The 16,154-nt window shown below is 48.1% G+C and overlaps 3 protein-coding genes across 3 annotated transcripts; all 3 read left to right on the top strand.

The window, feature by feature from the left end:
• The first annotated feature begins 206 nt into the window (after positions 1-206).
• On the top strand, positions 207-2,435 carry gtpbp8 (GTP binding protein 8). The gene is made up of 8 exons (XM_076167818.1): positions 207-357; positions 488-668; positions 782-935; positions 1,033-1,131; positions 1,226-1,356; positions 1,443-1,542; positions 1,767-1,885; positions 2,054-2,435. The coding sequence occupies exons 2-8, from the start codon at positions 499-501 to the stop codon at positions 2,142-2,144; spliced, it is 864 nt and encodes a 287-aa protein (XP_076023933.1). The 5' UTR covers positions 207-357; positions 488-498; the 3' UTR covers positions 2,145-2,435.
• A 1,520-nt stretch (positions 2,436-3,955) lies between these two features.
• On the top strand, positions 3,956-8,348 carry slc10a2 (solute carrier family 10 member 2). Its single transcript, XM_076167817.1, has 6 exons — positions 3,956-5,845; positions 6,127-6,245; positions 6,325-6,413; positions 6,503-6,678; positions 6,874-7,031; positions 7,123-8,348. The coding sequence occupies exons 1-6, from the start codon at positions 5,475-5,477 to the stop codon at positions 7,314-7,316; spliced, it is 1,107 nt and encodes a 368-aa protein (XP_076023932.1). The 5' UTR covers positions 3,956-5,474; the 3' UTR covers positions 7,317-8,348.
• Positions 8,349-9,587: 1,239 nt separating this feature from the next.
• On the top strand, positions 9,588-15,061 carry klhdc3l (kelch domain containing 3-like). The gene is made up of 7 exons (XM_076167797.1): positions 9,588-11,927; positions 12,106-12,188; positions 12,310-12,388; positions 13,087-13,133; positions 13,296-13,416; positions 13,616-13,805; positions 13,889-15,061. Exons 1-7 carry the CDS (start codon positions 11,759-11,761, stop codon positions 14,520-14,522), a joined length of 1,323 nt encoding a protein of 440 aa, XP_076023912.1. The 5' UTR covers positions 9,588-11,758; the 3' UTR covers positions 14,523-15,061.
• The last annotated feature ends 1,093 nt before the right edge of the window (positions 15,062-16,154 follow it).

The raw sequence follows: 16,154 nt of genomic DNA on the forward strand, positions 1-16,154 counted from the left end.
CGACTGTAAAACAAGTACACAGCTTCACTATTTTTATTCTGCCAAGATCCTGATACATTCATACATTCGCCAAAGAGTAATATATCATTCCGTTTGTACTTTAACATCTACAAATACGCATGTTTAGCGTTTTATAACATGAAACACGTTGTAGCGGAACCAAAGACTACAGTTATATGTACGTGTCGGACTCCTTTCAGCGCTGCACCAAACAAACATGGAGGACATGAGGAGGAATCTGTGTAGTCGCGACTGATTTCGGTCGTTTGTAGCTCCACAGTTCTTCGTCTGTGCGACATGAGTGTATAAACTCTACGACCCTCAGCCGGGACATCTAAAGGACTCACGAAGCGAAGCGTATGTCTTTAATTTATCATCAAAAACGGCTTAAATGTTCGCGTTTCCGCCGCTCGCTAGCCTCCGTTAAGCCACAGAACCGGAACATTGACGGATTAAATCTGTATCATTCTCTTCTTCTGTGGTGCAGGCGGAGCAGAGATGTTCGGGCCGCGGCTGCTGCTGCTGCTGCCCCGGATGCGGGTTTGCGTGGTTACCCGGCAACGGAGCGTCCACAAGCTGACCTCGCTCCGGAAGGCCGCTCAGCTCCCTCAGAAGAAGCTCCAGAGTCTGCTGTTCCCCTTCAGCCGGCTGGAGCCCTGCCTGGACAGGTGTGTGTGTGTGTGTCTGTCTGTCTGTCTCTGTGTGTGTTTGTGTGTGTGTGTGTGTGTGTGTGTGTGTGTCTCTGTTGTTTCTAAGCTGCTGCTCTGTCTGAACCCTGCAGCTCTGTGGACAGAGCTCCGTTCCAGCTCTTCCATCCCAGTCTGGAGGCGATGGTCAAAGCAGAGACGCTCTTCTGCTCGTCTCCGTCTCATCACATCGATTATCTCGCCTCAGCAGAGAGGCTGGACCACGTCCCCGTCCTCAGGCAGCCTGAGGTCAGTGAGACGTCTGAGCTACAGGGACAGAGCTCAGGACAGGAGAGGACACGTCTAAACATCTTCTTCTGTGTGTGTGTGTGTGTGTGTGTGTCAGGTGTGCTTCATCGGCAGGAGCAACGTGGGAAAGTCGTCCCTCATCAAAGCTCTGTTCTCTCTCACTCCTGAGGTGGAGGTTCGAGTCTCCAAGACGCCGGTGAGCAAACAAAGCAGTGATGTGCGATTGATTGATTGACACTTTGGTCTCCGTTGGTGATCTGGAGCTGAAGTTGTCACGTCTCCGTCCTCAGGGTCACACCAAGAAGATGAACTTCTTCAGAGTAGGGAAGGCCTTCACCATGGTGGACATGCCGGGCTACGGCCACAGAGCGCCCAAAGACTTTGTGGACATGGTGGAGCCGTACCTGTCCTCCAGGAGGAAGTGAGACCTTTGACCTTTGACCTTCTCCGTCCGTCCCCTCTGCTCTGTATGAAGTCATTAACCTGGCTTCTTCTTGTTGTCTCCAGCCTGGCGAGGACGTTCCTGTTGGTGGACGGCAGCGTGGGTCTGCAGAGGGCTGACCTGGTCGCCCTGGAGATGTGTGAGGAGATGAGACGTCCCTATGTGGTAGGAGACGCTCAGGAGGTCCTCAGCTGACTCTGGAGCTGCAGCTTCTTAAAGGGACAAACCCTAGAAAGTTCTCATTAATATCTGCAGTCTGCTCCAGAGATCAGCCTGCAGTACTCTTAACTGACCTCTAGGGGTCAGTAAAGGTTGTCTCTGCTTCTGTCTTGGCTCGGCCGTGCAGCGGTGAGTTGAATGTTGTCGTGTGTGTGTGTTGTGTGGTGCAGGTTGTGGTGACCAAGATTGATAAGTGTGGACGCGGCGCTCTGCTCACCAACCTGCTGAACCTCCAGGGGGCGCTGAACACACAGACCACCTGCTGCTTCCCTCAGCCCTTCCTGGTCAGGTGAGAGATGAACCCTCACTGGAAACTAACAATGCTGAAGGTTCAAGACGTAAAACCTTCTGCCTGCAATATGAATCTCTCTCTCCCTCTCTCTCTCTCTCTCTCTCCCTCTCTCTCTCTCTCTCTCTCTCTCTCTCTCTCTCTCTCTCTCTCTCTCTCTCTCTGCAGCTCCCTCCACTTTTTGGGGATCCACCTCCTGCGTTGTTTCGTTGCCCATGTCACAGGACACATCCAGCTGTCAGACACGTCGCCAAGCTGACGGGAACAACGAGCACGCCACCGTGAGCACGCCACCGTGAGCACGCCACCGTGAGCACGCCACCGTGAGCAAGCCGCTCTCTGCCTCTCTGCCTCCCTGAGCTCCAGCCCTGAGGAGCAGCAGACTCTTGTATGTACATAAACACGTGAAGCCTCTACAGATGAGATTAAACCTAATCACCCTGCAGGGACTGGGCTCCATGTGTGTGTGAAGGGTTCAGTCTCAATCCTGACTGATGAACGTTTCCTCTCTCAGCTTTATGAGCTTCAGTAAACTCTTATCTGTGCTGAATGTTGCGTCACGCTGCAGTATTGTTCTTATTGTAGTCTGATGACATCACTGTTTGGTTGTTGTGTGTTGTGTGTGTGTGTGCAAACATCTCCACTCTGGATCTGAACTGGAGGTTGGAGATGAAACTTTATTTGATTCATTAAACTGTTTGAATCAGAGCAGAGGATGTTCTCAGCTGTCAGGGGCAACGAGGTTCCATCTTTCAACCAGCAGAGGGCAGTGACAGCAGCAGCAGCCTGTCCTCTCTGAGAGCCTCCTGAGGGAGATGGCTTTATGTTGATGTACAGATGTTCTCACACACCAGACACACTGGCGTCTCTGTGTGACTGATCTGATCTGGGAAGACAAAATGTGTTCATCCACATCTTTACTGTCAACAAAGAAATGAGACAAAGAATTGAAGTGTTGTATCTCTTTAGAAGACTAAGAAACGATGTGAATTAGATTTCACACAGATGTTTAGTTTGTGTTAGTGACCATGTACGAGAATAAAGTTAGATAAGGAAATGAAGTTGGACGTTGAAGGAAGAAGATATGAAACAGATAAACCACAGGGAGCTCCTAGAGAAGTGAGTCCTCCCTGTCTCACCACCCTCACTGTCTCACCTGCCTCACTGTCTCACCACCCTCACTGCCTCACTGTCTCACCACCCTCACTGTCTCATCACCCTCACAGTCTCACCACCCTCACTGTGTCACCACCCTCACTGTGTCACCACCCTCCCTGTCTCACCACCCTCCCTGTCTCACCACCCTCACTGTCTCACCACCCCCTCCCCCTGTCTCACCCTCTGCACCAGGCTGGAGCGTTTCCCAAAACAGCTTTTATCTGCATTTCTTCCTTTTACAGAGGGGCAATCGACGCTCTACAATGGGCCTTCAGATGGAATGATTATGATCTGCAATCAGATCACAAAGATAACAGCTGTGGTGTTCCATTCACTCACACACACACACTCACACACATGCACACACACACACGGAGCTTCAACACACTTATGGTTTGTTGTGACATGAGGATGAGTTAGACACTTTCAGATGAAGGCTGAAGGTGCGACGGCCTGATGAGCCTCTTCACTGAGCTAACATGCCTGTGTCCTTCACACCAACACACACACTCACACACACCCATGCGTCCTTGAGACCAGTTGACACGTCGCACACGCCTTCACATTGTATGACACACACACACACACACAGAGACTATGGGACATGCAGTGTGCGACCCTGTGTGTCTCACACTGTGCAGCATGCAGTACACGCACAGACCACAGGGGGCCAGCAAGCAAAAAACAACAGCAAGAAGTTTTGATTGATTTTCGCTTTTTTGGTTTATTTATTTTTGAATGATGTCATCGGTGATATAGAGCTCTTTTACTCTGACACTCTGGCTGCTCTGGTCTTGGCTGGTTGTCCTTTGTCTTGTGAGTCATGGGTTTCACATTCCCACACATGTTGAATAGAAAAGCCTTGAGGAGGAGGAAGCTCAGGTAAGAGCGGCTCAGGTTCACAGCTTTGTTTGTTTGTTTCTGATCTGTCTGTCGATCTGTTGTGTGTCAATGTTAAAACTAAAATAACAGACATGAATGAAATGATTGAAAAAAAAATGAAAATATTAATGAAGCAGAACAGGAAGAAAGAGTCAAACTCTTCAAGTCAAACTTAGCTGAGTAATCTTTAATCTTTTGATGAGAGAAAAGGATTTTAATAGTGTATTTTTCAATGAAAGATATTGGTGATGTCACCTTATGATTTGATTTGTGTGTGTATGTGTGTGTGTGTGTGTGTGTGCGTGCGTGCGTGCCTGCGTGTGCGTGTGTGTGTGCACCTAACCCTAATCCGAGTCACTGTTTAACCAAAGAGCAGGCAGGAAACTGTAAATGAGGCTTTACAGCCGCCACGTCAAAACCTGCGAGGAACATTTAAGATCAAAGAAATCTGTCTATATGTTCAACTACAGGTTCAAATATTAGATTAGTGACTTCTCTTATGTTTACTGGCAGAGGAGCTGACTTGGAAAGAGACTTTTATTTTGAAAGATACAGAGCCACACGTCTGTCTAATCACAACAGCTGGGGTTTATTTACATCATCATGACAAAATCAGAGAATAGTAAGTGTGTGTGTGTGTGTCTTGATCAACCTTTAAATCAGGCAAACAGGAAGATCACAAAGGGGTTTATGGATTTTATCACCAAACATTGCTTTAATTTAATTACTTTAATGTGATTTATTTACATTATAATATTTAGATAATATTTACAACTAGAATATTTGATTGACTGGTCCACTGTATTGAATGTTAATGTTCTATTGAGGTGTGCAGGAGTAGCTGAGATGTTTGATGTTTCCTATGTGTCTCTGTGTGTCTCTGTGTGTCTCTGTGTGTCTCCATGTGTCTCTGTGTGTCTCTGTGTGTCTCCATGTGTCTGTGTGTCTCCATGTGTCTCTGTGTGTCTCCGTGTGTCTCTGTGTGTCTCTGTGTGTCTCTGTGTGTCTCCGTGTGTCTCCGTGTGTCTCTGTGTGTCTCCATGTGTCTCCCTCTGGTTGACATTGGACCTCTGCAGGCACAGAGCGTTCAGCACGTCCTGATGGGATGAAGGAATCTTATCACTCTTAACTCTTTAACTGGCATGTGTGTTGTGTTAAAGAGCTCAGACCGCAGCGTTCACACACACACAGCAGCGTTCACACACACACACACAGGCATCTCCTCCCCGGCTCTGTGCTGAGATGGTGATGTTGCGTTGCTGCACCTGGAGGAGCGCAATAAAGTTTTAAGAGGCCAAAGTACAATAAAAGATGAGTTCAATCACATTGCACATTCCGAAATGCAGGACTTTTTTTATGTGCTGGTGCATTTGAACAATGACCCCATAAAAACATTACTAAAGGTTAATTTTTGATTTTCAAACTGATTTTCCCACCCAGTTTTATGTGACTTTGGCAGAGGCATAAAGAGCAGAGTGAGGAAGAGGCCGGCTCACTGCTCCTCTCCTCTCGTCTCCTCTCCTGAACGTCACCCACACACACCACCGCCATGACGACCGTCTGCCTGCCCGACGCCACAGTCTGCTCCGGCACCAGCTGCGTGGTTGCTCCGTCTAACTTCAACGCCGTCCTGGGCGTGGTGTTGAGCACGGTGCTCACCGTCATGCTGGCCATGGTCATGTTCTCCATGGGCTGCACCGTAGACTCACACAAGCTGTGGGGACACATCAAGAAGCCCTGGGGCATCTTCATCGGCTTCCTCTGTCAGTTCGGCATCATGCCTTTCACCGCCTTCGCCCTGGCGCTGGCCTTTGACGTGCTGCCGGTGCAGGCCGTGGTCATCATCATTATGGGCTGCTGCCCCGGGGGCTCGGGCTCCAACATCATCTGCTATTGGCTGGATGGAGACATGGACCTCAGGTAAGAAAACACACTTACACACTCTGAGGACGGTTACAGTCAGAAGGTATGGTAGGATATCGAGCTTCTGCTGACGAAGATCAATGTTTCCACCAATATAGAGTCCCACAATTTCTGCAATAATCGGAAAACTGATAAAATGAGCAGATTCCCCTTCCAAGGACGAGATGTTATGGGTCCTGTTTTCCCGTCTGGTGGCCCTAATCTGTCCCGGCCAGCATGCACACACACACACACACATGGAGTCACAGCTTGCTCTGCGTCTTGTTCTTCCTCCTCAGTATCAGCATGACGGCCTGCTCCTCCATCCTGGCTCTGGGGATGATGCCCCTCTGTCTGCTGATCTACACCTCCGTCTGGACTTCTTCCGGCACCATCCAGATCCCCTTCGACAGCATCGGTGAGCAGGCGACGCTGACAAAGTGCTGATTTGTGTGTTAATGCTGAGCTCTGAATGAAGCGCTCCTCTTCCCCCTCAGGCATCACTCTGGTTGCTCTTCTCGTTCCCATCGCTCTTGGAATGTTCCTCAAACACAAAAAGCCTGAATTGGCCAAGAAGATCCTGCGGGTGAGGAATCTCCCGTCTCCTTTTGCTTCCGTGTGACGGCTTCAGGCTTCAGACCTTTGTGACGTCTGTGTGCGCTCTCTTGTATGCAGGTGGGGTCGATCGCAGGGTTCCTCCTCATCCTCATCATCGCTGTGGTTGGAGGCGTTCTCTACCAGTCTTCCTGGACCATCTCTCCCTCACTGTGGATTATTGGGACCATCTACCCCTTCATCGGGTTCAGCCTGGGTTTCATGCTGGCTCGCTTTGTGGGTCAACCTTGGTACAGGTAGGATGACATCACTCTCATTCATCTACCTGCTGTTTGTTTGCCTTTCTTGTGTTTTGAGGCTTTATGATGAGCAAATAGGCCTCCGGCAACATCTGCAATTCTGTAGGGGTGCAAACGTTGCTGCTGCTTCATCCCTGTGCGCACACACACACACACTCACACACACTCCTCAGCGCTCCCGTCTGTGTTCAGGTGTCGCACCATCGCACTGGAGACAGGTTTCCAGAACGCCCAGTTGTGCAGCACCATCGTGCAGCTGTCGTTCAGCCCGGAGGAGCTGGAGATCATGTTTGCGTTCCCCCTCATCTACAGCATCTTCCAGCTGGTCCTGGTGGTCGTCGCCATGGGAGGTGAGAGTTCAACAACACGCTCACATATATGTAGATAAAGATGTCAGCTTTCTTTTCAGATGACAAGTTGACATGTTCCCCTCTTCTGCAGGCTACACTGGGTACAGAAAGATCTTCGGCCGGTCTTCAGGGGTCGTAGGCGGCGACTCTGCATCCTTGGAGGCTGGAGATGTTGAAGAATCCAAAGAGAAGAACCACGGCACAGAGAACGGCGGCTTTGAGCTGGACGTGAATGGAAACGCAGGAGGGAAAGCTAAGAACATAACGGACGTCACCGAGCTGTGAGGTCACTGGACTGATCACACACACACACACACTGCACTCTGCAGGGCGAGTGTGTGCACTGCAGGTCCCGTCAAACTCTCTCTTACCTAATTTATTATTCTATTATATATTATATTAGCATATATATTCTTAAGACCCGTGTACATTTATTGACCATCATGTTTTATTTTTTAAAGTGTTGAGGTGTCAAATATATATTTTTAAATGAAGAATGAATCTAACGTGGACATTTACTCACTTCAGTAGAGGAATGAAGCATTTATGGTCTTTGATTTGTTTATCAGGTCTGTGTCGCCTCCAAACTTATTTAATATCAGTTTGATCAAATATGAGTCATAAAGTCACGCAGGTTAAATCTCCTATTGTCACTGAGCTGAATATGAACGTCTGGATGCAGATGTGTTTCAGGCTGCCATAAGGCGAGGAGGCCACATGTGTGTTTGACAGCCAGTTAGACTCCGCCTCCTTCGGATGATTAAGATTAAGTTTTTTATTCATCATGTTGCATGCAATTCACGCACAAATTACATGCAATTGAAATTTATCTTGCACCCCCTCTTACATATCACACACAAACACATGCATTCCAGAGGGGGTGCAGGGCAGCCATTTTTTCGGCGGCCATGGAGCAGGTGGGGGTTTGGTGCCTTGCTCATGTGTACCTCGGCAGTGCTCTGGAGGCAAACTGGCAACTCACCAGCTACCAGTCTGCTTGCTTGGTCCACACAGGGGACTCGAACCGGCGACCCTCCGGTTCCCAGCTGTCGACCCAGCAGACTGAGCTACTGCCGCCGATGTCACACATAATCAGGCCCCGATTTTAAACATATACAAACTTACCTGAAGCTTTAAGTAATTTTTTCTCAGATTCCAGGTTTATTTCCCTGGGATTTACATCACAACCCTCAAAGCTGAATGATGTCACCTCATTCCTGCCCTGACTCATTTAGGTTTAGTGCTTTTCATTCATTTCAGGTTGTTGTATTGTTTGTAGTTCAATCACATTTGTAGCGTTTGTTGTGATCGTGAGGAAGAGCCTCTAACTCAATAAACATATTTTGTAAATTATGGATGTTTTGATTTATTTCATACAGAAATGTGAACGTTTACAACCAGAATACACAGCTGACATCACTGCCAACCAACCAAACAACCAATCAATCATCCATTTGCACTTTCACATGAAAGACGGAGACAAATTCATTTGATTTTAAAGACTGAAAGCTTGAACCCGTGTGCTTTTACACCCTTATAATAAAACAGCAGTTATAGGTTTTCCATCTTTATTGTAGTAAAAATGTTTGTGACCTTGTGTCGGTAAATGTTACTTACGATCATAAAATAATCAAACGGCTTACAGCTATTCAAAGTCCAATTTAAGTCAGCAAGCGTGCGCCCATGTCCTCAGTCACCGTTTTATATTGAGTCACGTGAGGGGAAACGCTTCCTTTTCCTCTTCCTCCTCCCCCCCTCCTCCCTTTGAAGGGGTCCCTGAAGCTGCCTTCACTAGCCGTTGAAAATTGCGGAATTCTTAAAGGTCATTCTGATTCCATTTCAAGTGTGATGGATCGCTTCTCGGCCTTCCTTGATTGCGCAAGAAACCAAACAAATAAAGCACTCAACCTGCTGCCAAGGACAACCCCGTGTGTATACTTAACTTTATATAATCTGACGCCTTGACCACAAGTATAAACCTCTCGACTTTGGTTAATGTGAAACTGTTCACTCATGAAAGATTAAAAAGTTATCACGTTATAAAAGTGGAACGTCAAAGTGTTTATTACAGCGCCACCAAAGATCTTGAAGTTCTAGATCTCCTCCCAAATCGGATTTCAACTGTCTGAGTAACCGCTGGACAGGCAGACAGGTGACAGTGAACACAACACGTTCATACAATTATCATTCATGTTTACATTATTGACTGTAACTCCTGAAGTGGCAACGGTATCAACAGTCGATAGACCGGCGGGATCGTTACACAATAATTAGATTTATTTTGACGTATTGTTATAATTAATCGTTTTCCAAAGCACGTAAACACATCCGTAATCCGTGATATTTTGTTTTTCCTGTTTAGATTTAGTATGTTTCTGGCCTTATTTAATAGTTTAAGTCATTTCTCTTGGCATTACTAACAACATAACTAACGACATGTACAAAACATTCAGTAGATGATTAGACAACAAGCTGCTGTCCAGGACGCACGTAAACGCACCACTATTTAAAGACGTCCTCGCCAAGAGTGGGGGAATTTCCGAGGAGACCATAAACGCTCCAGCAGCCCGTCATCCAGCAGAGACGCCAGATCGCAGCGGTGAGTCTCAAATATTCCTTCAGCTCTTTAAATACTCTTTTCTAACAACTAACAACAATCGATCAAGCGGAATTTCAGATCCGAACCGAATCTGGCAGTGACGTACTGGCGACGTAGTAACGGTTTGATTGACGGCGGAACGTTACAAATCTCTAACGGCGCTCGAAACTTTCTGCCTCCTCTTCCTCTGTTGTGAAACTTTTCCTTTTCTTCTACCGATCGATTCGTCGATACGATCGCATTGAACTGCAACGTGCTGATATTAGGAGTATTACGCCGCTCACACACGTTGTTGACTGATAAAACGCCAAATTAACGGTTCGCATTCCTTCGAGCGGGATGCGACCATCCCAGGCTGCTTGGTTAACAGATTCGAGCTCACGAAGGGCGTCGGTTGTTGTGTGGAGATGCTTGTGAACGTGTCAGGCAATTCAAGATAAATGTCCTTTTTAAAGCTTCTAGCGTCTCATTGTAACTTCTGTACTGAAGAAAGATCAAGAAAGGAGATGGGATCAATTTAAAACTGTTTGTAGCGTTCACATGTGTGTTAAAGTGAGGCGTTTCCCTGCCAAACACTCCATAAGAAGTAGTTTCCGTGACTGAAGCTAACATTCAGCTAAATGACGTGTAAACAAACTGGAAACTGTCTGGTTGGATGTTACAGTATTTGTCAAAAAGCAGGAAAATCCAATTTCAAGCTGGGTTCGAACTCATGACTGATGCTGAATAGACTCACTGACATTGATAATGCTTTAACCTTCAACACTCCAGGTTCTAATGTAACTCTTCTTCTCTGTGTTTAAATCTTCCATCTTCACATGGAGATAGAAGCTCAGTGATGTCATCATTGAGGTGCCTTCACAGTAACCTCAAGCATCTCCACATTCTGGGAACTGATCAAGTGATTTTCCTGTGAGCGTTAAGAGTGAAAGTTAGAGATTGACCCTGTGAAGGTGAGCGTTCCCTCGTTCCCTCGTTCCCTCGCTCCCTCGTTCCCTCTCCACGGCCTCCTGAAGGCTTTGGCAGGTGCACTGCGGTAACTTTTGTAGTCAGGTGGCCAAACCTCCCTTATTTATCCAGATTGACCCGTTGGAGTCGATTCCCTTTCTTCCCCCTATCGCTTTACAGTTTCTTTCCTCTTTTCTTTCCTTTCATGTGAAAATAAACAAGAATCCCTGTTTATACAAGCCGGAATCAAAGCTCTGAGCTTCATTCCACCGGAGAACAATACTGTGACCTCCCAGCTGTTTGCTCATGTGACAGAAAGATAAGCTGCAGCACCGAGGCAATAATGTTATCAACCTGAGGAGAGGGGAGCTTCTCTTAAGTTGTGTAACAATGTAACAAAGTGTGTGTCGCTGTGGAAAGATACTGTGTACATGCGTGAGCGTCCGACTGAAGACCTGGAGCAGCTTCAGGAATAATTTAAAAGGATGAAGATGAGTCAGTGGTCACATGTTCTGCTCTATTACTTATTTATGACTTAATCACACAGCTTTAACACCACGTGACCTTAGATTGTGATTACAGTTTACACACGTGTGTGTGGCAGCGTCATATCAACAATGTATATGTGTCTAAGCCAGAGTGAGAGAAGTGATGGACAGAAGTACAGAGAAGTAGAGAATTTAACAATCACAGGTGAAGTTAGAGGGATCTCCCAGCTGTACACACACACACACACACACACACACACACACACACACACACACACACACACACACACACACACACACACACACACACACACACACACGAGTGAGAGATTTTCCCCAGAGCTGCTGGGTCTTTTTATACGTCACCGTGGCGACCTGACACCAGACTCTATAGCAGCAGTCAGCTGCTCTGCCTCCTGGCGTCACAACTGAAAGCCCAGAGGAGGCAGCAGACTAACACTGTCCTGGTAACACACAGTAACACACAGTCACACACAGAGCAGCATGTCAGGAACATCTGATCCTGTCGGAGGCCGTACAGCCGGAGCGTCGGCCCGTCCACCAGGTTTCCCTCTTTCCTGGGAGTCTTGCCAACAGATTTGATTTGGGTTCTTAACTGTCCTTTGCAGCTCAATTGTTTAGGTTACTGATGTTGATTCTCGCAGGAAAAAATGGTCCAATGAGAGCGGAGGATGCCCGGCATGAGTCAGAGGAGCCCCTGCCTGTGGACTCAGCTCCCCCAGAACAGCAAGTCACCATGTGACCGCCACAAGCACGCCTGCTGCACCTACGATGGCAACGTCTACGTCCTGGGAGGCCGGGACAACCACTCCCTGAGGGACCTCTGGAGGTACCGCGTGGGTAAGAGCTACACGCTACTGCAGAGGGCCGGCTAACCAGTACCATGTTGGTACCTTGTTATCAGCACCGATGCTAACCTGTCTTGAAATAACCAGAGAGCCAAAACTAAGAACGCTGTAATGTCTACAATGGTGTGAGGGATCTGAGGGTACAACTCTCACTCTTCTTTGCGTTGCAGTGTGTAACGAATGGACACAGCTGGACTGCACGAGTGACGCAGCACCAGAGGAGCTGGAGGAACACTCCATGGTGGCACATGAGGTAAACCCATCGCCTCTACTGAGCAGAGGAGACACGCAACACGCCTCCATTCTGCTCTGATCACATATTAGTCACATTGAGTGTGAGAACATGAAGGTGACAACAGCTTTGACCTTCTCAGGGCCTCTTGTACGTCTTCGGAGGCATGTTGGACTCTGCCTACACCAAATGGAGATGTCCCCTCTGGGTGTTTGACATTGGTGAGTTTGACAGTGGGAAGTGTTGCTGAGCCCCGTCAGGTCAGACGTGTCGCTGCACGCAGGTTTCCCTCCAACGCTGCCAGCCTGCCGCTGAAAAGACTCGATTGCGTGGCGTGCAAGAGAGAGAAACGTTTTGAAAAATGTGTTCTTAACGCTGACATGCTAACGTTTAAGCGACAGTAGCCTACACCGCTCTGTGTACGATGTAGTTAAAGCTGCAGCGAGCCAAAAAGAAGCCCAGGCCCGCAATCCTGATTTAAAGATCAAACAAGATGCTGCTTTGCATCCTGGAGTCAGCGAAGGAAATAAGAAACGATCAAGATCAATGTGTAAAGACTCAGGGATCAAACAGGCTGAAGCATCTGGGCTTTGGAAAGAAGAGACACAGACGCTCTGAGAACACTGAGAAAAGAAAGGGGAAGAAAAAGAAGGAGAACAGGAAACTGAGAAAAAGGAGGTGAAGAAAAAGAACGAGAGAATAGAAAAATAGAAAAACAAGAAAAAGGAGGTGAAGAATAAGAGAAAAGAAAAAAGAGAATAAATAGAGAAAGAGAAAGTGTAACCTGAGCCGACACAATAGCCAAAAGCTCCTCCGGCTTTAATAAATACCTCAGTGTTTTGTTTCTTGCGTGTGACGGCCTGTCGCCCGCCTCACCCCTCTGCTCTGACCTCTGACCTCTCTGCTCTGTGTGTTGCAGTTAAGCAGAAGTGGCTGATTTTCCAGGCAAAGATGGGCTGCCAGCAGGTACAGGATCGCTTATGGGACACAGAAACACACACACACACACACACACACACACACACACTTTAGAATATTCATGCACATCTTTGCAGCAGATACAGAGATGAATGCTTTTTAAAGTGTGTGTGTGTGTGTGTGTGTGTGTGTGTGTGTGTGTGTGTATAGTCTTGCATGCCAACCAACAGAAAGGGCCACAGTGCGGTGGTGGTGGGCGGGGCCATGCTGGTGTATGGAGGCTTCATAGACATGAGAGGATCCTCACAGGAGTTCTGGAAGCTGGATCTGAGTGAGTTCAACCTTCCTGTTTGGGGTCAAACACACACATTCAAAAGAAGAAGTGAGCAGTCCAAACCTTAAACCTCCTCATCATGTCAGAGATGAAGACCTCATGTGTCGTCCTCTTCATTCATGGTTACCATGGTGTCCCAGGTCTACAGTGAAAGCTAAGTGTCGTGTGTGTTTGTGTGTGTCTGTGTGTGTGACAGACACCCTGGCTTGGTCCCCGCTGGACGGTTCTCAGCAGGGCTCGCAGGGTCCCGGCCCCAGACACGGCCACACCGCCGCCGCCCACCAGGACTGCATGTTCCTGTTTGGGGGTTTGAAAGGACTGCGGGAGCAAAGGGACTTCTGGAGCTGGAACTCCAGCGGCCGGGCCTGGAGCTGCCTGAAGAGCAGGTGAGGGAGGATTTGTTTTAAACTGTAATACTCTCAGACTGCGTTCCCTCCTGCTGACGCCCCCCCTGGGTGCTTTCCTGCAGGTCCGGCCCCTCCAGGCTGGTTGGACACTCGGCGGTGGCCTACAAAGACAGCATGCTTCTTTTCGGGGGCGGCGAGAGCCAGAACTCTCCAGAGAACTTCCTGTGGAGGTACAGCTTCGCCGCTCACACCTGGGAGCAGATGGCCACGCTCGCCGGCTCCAACCCCCCCCCCAGAATGCACCACTGCTCCGTCGGCGTGGGCGCCGGCTACGAGCCCGACGCCGGCACCACCACCGGCTCAGAACTCCGACCCAGGCGGCTGGAGGACAGACTCAGACCCTTTAAGAACAAATGCTTCCCGGCTCCGCTCACTTTCCTGGGGTCGGAGGTCGCGATAGAGCTGGAGACGTTCAGTCTGGAGAGGAGCGACAGCAAAGAGGGTTTGATCGGGAAAGACGCGAAGACCTCTGACCAGCACGTCAGGCAGAGGATCAGGAACTGTTTGACCTTTGAGAATAAAGCCTTCAGCGCGCAGTGGAGCTGCGAGGAAGAGGAGGAGCTGTTTGGCGAGGAGGAGGAGGAGGACAGGGACATGGCTCAGCACCTGCCTGACGTGCTGCTGGTGCTGGGGGGGAAACCTCGGGCCGGACAGACCCCCATCTCCATGTGGCAGATGACCCTGACTGACACATAACACACAGTCAGTCTGCACCGGGACACGACATCAGTATTATAGGTCAGACGGGTTTACGTGTGAGTCTCAACCCGGGCTCAGGAGGAGGACCGGAGGAGAACCAGAGGAGGACCAGAGGAGGACCGGAGGAGAACCAGAGGAGGACCGGAGGTTTATCGTCCCCTCCATCCTTCTGTCCCATCGCTCACGCCAACCTTTTGCACATAATAAACTTATAATAAACACATTAACGACTCAAACTAAACTAAACACAAACCCGCTGACTCAGCGTGTTTCTGTGTATGATGTCATCACCACAGTTACTAACCTGAGCATGTTTATGTGATAACACTTTATTTTTTTAGTAGAATTTGTTAAATGTTTAAATAGCTCCACTCTATTTTCATAATAAGCCTTTATATTGTGTGTTTGTGTGTTTGTGTATTTATACCTGAAGCCCACGTTTCCTTCTTCTTCTACTGATGCATAAAGGCAAAAGGTCAACAAGCACAGTGATGTTGTGAAATCATTAAATTCTGGGAATCAATCAACGCCATAAATCTGTTTCCTTCTCTTATTGATTCACACACACACACACTTGCATCACTCACACATGCCTCCACACGGGGGCGCCACAGCTCCTCCTCCTCACAGACCACAGCTGGGGTAATGAGGCTCTCTGATTGGCTGAGGGAGAAGTGAAGCTAAATAACACATCCTTTGTTTCTCAACGATTTAGATTTGGAAATAAGGGCGCGGATGTTACGCAATCATGTCTACATTGTGCCACACACACACACACGTGACACACAGGCGACGACCGGAAACACAATCTGCTCATCAAGTCGGAAAATAAACCTCATCAGAATAGCTGAAGCTTTGTTTCTACACATTCTGTCTGTGTTTCAGCTGTGCTTCCTGTTTAGACCTGAGGAAATGAAGAATGATTCATGAGGCTCAAAGGAATAAAAACTGGACTAAAATCAAATCAAAATGGTGAAAAACTCATCAAACTAAACTGAAATGAAACAGAAATCTGACAGAGCCGTTAACTCAAACGGCCCTAAACTTGTGTCGGCCTGTAGGTGGCGCTGTGGTGCAGCAGATCACTGTAGCGCTCTAATCCCTCGCCTCTCCTGGCTCCCTGACCCTCATCCCTGTCACCTCACCTCACCTCACCTCACATGACACCGACGCCTCCCAGCTCAGACCTCACAGCTCTGTGAGTGACAGACTGAGCTCAGTGTGACTTTAACTCATTTAACATGTAGATTAACAACACCTAATGCTTCCTACAGGCTCTGCACACGTCTCCATGAGCTGTACTGTAAGTGGCAGCAGTGAGGCGACTATGTAACATTGTTGTTGCCATAGTATCAGTATGTTAGTCTTCTGTTTACATCGAATACAGCCTCAGCACTTATGCAGACGTATGTGACATGAACACGGTCAGAAAGTGAAGCTAAGGCTCTTCCTCTCTGTCTCAGGGTTTAAACTCTGTACTGACATCCGTCCACCGGAAGGGGGCAGTGTTGTTTTAAGATTCTGCCGCTGGTCATTAAGAATTCACTTGAGAAGTCCTAACTCACTGTGCAGTCGCAGGATTGGAAGGTTTGACCTGATTGAAGGAGAATGAACTTAAAGAACATTAAA

The sequence above is a fragment of the Genypterus blacodes genome, unplaced genomic scaffold (assembly GCF_046128005.1).
Source record: "Genypterus blacodes isolate CSIRO-AG114 ecotype Tasmania unplaced genomic scaffold, CSIRO-AGI_Gbla_v1 ptg000176l_1, whole genome shotgun sequence".
Lineage (NCBI taxonomy): Eukaryota > Metazoa > Chordata > Actinopteri > Ophidiiformes > Ophidiidae > Genypterus > Genypterus blacodes.

Coding starts and splice junctions, on each gene's coding strand:
- gtpbp8 (XM_076167818.1), top strand. CDS start 499: ATGTTCGGGCCGCGGCTGCTGCTGCTGCTGCCCCGGATGCGGGTTTGC. Junction 1,357..1,442: donor TACCTGTCCTCCAGGAGGAA/GTGAGACCTTTG, acceptor TGTTGTCTCCAG/CCTGGCGAGGACGTTCCTGT. Junction 1,543..1,766: donor AGATGAGACGTCCCTATGTG/GTAGGAGACGCT, acceptor TGTGTGGTGCAG/GTTGTGGTGACCAAGATTGA.
- slc10a2 (XM_076167817.1), top strand. CDS start 5,475: ATGACGACCGTCTGCCTGCCCGACGCCACAGTCTGCTCCGGCACCAGC. Junction 5,846..6,126: donor GATGGAGACATGGACCTCAG/GTAAGAAAACAC, acceptor CTTCCTCCTCAG/TATCAGCATGACGGCCTGCT. Junction 6,246..6,324: donor GATCCCCTTCGACAGCATCG/GTGAGCAGGCGA, acceptor CTTCCCCCTCAG/GCATCACTCTGGTTGCTCTT.
- klhdc3l (XM_076167797.1), top strand. CDS start 11,759: ATGCCCGGCATGAGTCAGAGGAGCCCCTGCCTGTGGACTCAGCTCCCC. Junction 13,134..13,295: donor CAAAGATGGGCTGCCAGCAG/GTACAGGATCGC, acceptor GTGTGTGTATAG/TCTTGCATGCCAACCAACAG. Junction 13,806..13,888: donor TGGAGCTGCCTGAAGAGCAG/GTGAGGGAGGAT, acceptor GCTTTCCTGCAG/GTCCGGCCCCTCCAGGCTGG.